General features: G+C 51.9%; 1 protein-coding gene across 1 annotated transcript; it reads right to left on the bottom strand.

Moving 5' to 3' along the window:
* On the bottom strand, positions 1-637 carry LOC136049520 (natriuretic peptides B-like). Its single transcript, XM_065737818.1, has 3 exons — positions 542-637; positions 151-445; positions 1-26 (listed from the first exon to the last, which is right to left on the bottom strand). The coding sequence occupies exons 1-3, from the start codon at positions 635-637 to the stop codon at positions 1-3; spliced, it is 417 nt and encodes a 138-aa protein (XP_065593890.1).
* Positions 638-2,483: the final 1,846 nt, after the last annotated feature.

The raw sequence follows: 2,483 nt of genomic DNA, 5'->3' as shown, positions 1-2,483 counted from the left end.
TCAGCTTCTCCTTCTCCTCCAGAAGCCTGAAAAAAAAATAAGGGGCAAAGAGCTGGAGGGGGAGGGTTTCTGCTCTGAGGCTGGCAGCCAGCTGCCCCTCTCCCCTCTGCTTTGGCTACAGGGAGTTCCTGGGCCTGACCCAGGACCTACGGGCTTTGTAGTGGTTGCATCCCAGCCCCGTCTGCACGCCGATCCTCTCCATCCTCGTCCCAAAGCAGCCAGAGAAGTGCCTCCGTCCATAGGAGGAGAGGAGGCTCCTCCACTGGCTCTGCCCCTCTTCTGGTTGGGGAGGGCTGGGGTCTGGCAGCAGGGCACCCACCGGGCTGCTTTCTAACCCCAGGAGATCCCACTCAGAGCCACCAGCTTCAGTCTCAGCCCCCAGCTCATCTTCCAGGGCTGGTGCCCCTTCCTCCTCCTGGAGCTGCTCCAAAGCATCCAGGAGCTCCTGGAGAGCAAAGCAGAGGTGAGAAGTGATGGCTGCAGCAGTGGATGGGTGGCCCTGCTCTTGTCCCCGAGTCCCCAGGAGTTCCAGCCCCAGTACCTGCAGGGACTGCAGCTCCGCATCGTTTTCACCACCAGCCCACGGCAGAAAGAGCAGCAGTAGCGAGGCCCTGCAGCAAAGAGCCAGCAGCTGCATCCTCTCCCCAGCTCTCTGCGTTTCCACTTTGCCCACAGAAGCGTCTCCTTATATCCCTGCTCTCTGCCCAGGGGGAGCTCAGCTGCCTCCTTCCAGATCCCCACAGGAGCCAGAGTTCTGTCTCCCAGCTTTGAACTGGTTACAACTGGCCCCACAGGTGACCCTATGGGAGAGGGGTGTTCCCTGAGTGCAACACCTCCTTCAGAGGGAGAGAACTGCCCCGGGTCACATCCTCCCCTCCTGTTAGCACTCATTTTCTCAATGATTTCCTCCCCCCCTGTGCTCTCCATCGCTGTTGGGGAGGAGGTGATGCAGCAGAAGGACCTTGTGCTCTCTGCCCAATTGCTCAGCCTCACATCTACAGACTCACAGCAGCTGCCAGCTGCACTGAACAGGGGTTGATTTCCCCTCCAAGGGATGCATCATTTTTCCTCTGTGGGAGAGAGAAAAATGAGCTGGTGTTTTTCCCTCTGCCTGCAGCATCTCTGCGCATCTTGTTCTCCTCTGCATACACATCTTTGCTCTTTGTGAATCGAGTGAGGTTTGGTTTTAGATGTTACAAGCTCCTGTGATGATGCACCTCGCCTTCTTGGGGGTTGGAATGGGATGATCCCAACCTAAGGCATTCCACGATTCCTCTGGCATTCACAGCACCCTTCTATATCTAGGATCAAGTCAGGATGACCATGGTAAATCCTTGCAGAATCCAGTGAGCAGAGCAGCAGACAAAGTCCTTTCAGTCATTGCCTGGGCAACATTCCAGCAACTACAGCAAGCCTCTGCTTTCTGCACTCCTTGTCTGCTTGGACCTTCACGAATCTCTTTGATTTCAGTAGATAGGCAGTGATTTCTGCTTGGGCCTTTGTCTCAGGGTCTGCCCTTCCTCTCAGCAAAGCCAAGGAATGTTCAAAAAAATGTGGAGGTGTGGTACTTAGGGACGTGGCTTAGTGGAAGTGTTGGTGGTAGGTGGATGGTTGGACTGAATCTTAGAGGTCTTTTCCAGCTTTAATGGTCTATGATCCTATAACGCCTTGATGATGGAGCACTGGCAGAGTCTCCTTCTCTGGAGACTAATATTAAAGACCCACCTGGATGCCTACCTGTGCAACCTGGGCTGGGAGCTGCTTTGGCAGGGGGTTGGACTCAATGGTCTTTGGAGATCCCTTCCAACCCCTACAGTTCTGTGATTCCTCTGAGTTCAGGGAGTTTTAAATTAAGTTTTTGTGGGCTTTTACTGCCACACACTGTACAACCAAGCAGCAACACACGCGATACTTTTACATTCCCTGCCCTTTTTTTGTCTCTCTGTCCCACAAACCTGCTTACAGCTGGCATCATTTACCTTTGGCTGGAAGCAAACTAGCAATATCAGATGGTGCAGGACCACAGTCTCTGCATCCAGTGGTTGACAAGTTGTTCTGCTTAAAGCATCTCAACAAAAGGAGACTCCTTTCCTGAGAGGAGACTCACGTGGGAAAGGTTTCATGGTGTGTAGGTGTTATTTTACTGCAGCCTTTTCTTCTCAGCTCCTCCTGTAATCCTGGTTGGTAAATTCATGTGCTGCTTCTTAGTGGGGATGGAAATGACACAGCTAGAGCTGAGCTTCCCCTATCTGACTGGCATGCTAACTGCAAAGGTTAGCTTTGATTGTTTAAATGCTAATAGAACTGAGCAAATTGCCTGAAGAACAGACACATCTGGCTTCAGTCCTAGGGATCTAATTATGGAGACTTTTATGTGAAATAAATTGTTCTTACTTTATGAAAAGTGGCTTCTAAAAATGTTCACCCAAAATGCCAGGTGATAGGATGGCACATTACAGCTCAGCATCGGAGGCATTGGAGCT

The sequence above is a fragment of the Cyrtonyx montezumae genome, unplaced genomic scaffold (genome assembly GCF_038088225.1).
Source record: "Cyrtonyx montezumae isolate F1298 unplaced genomic scaffold, pur_monq_1.0 scaffold_21, whole genome shotgun sequence".
Lineage (NCBI taxonomy): Eukaryota > Metazoa > Chordata > Aves > Galliformes > Odontophoridae > Cyrtonyx > Cyrtonyx montezumae.
Note: the sequence above shows the minus strand (reverse complement) of the source record. Positions and strands in the feature narration are given on the sequence as shown.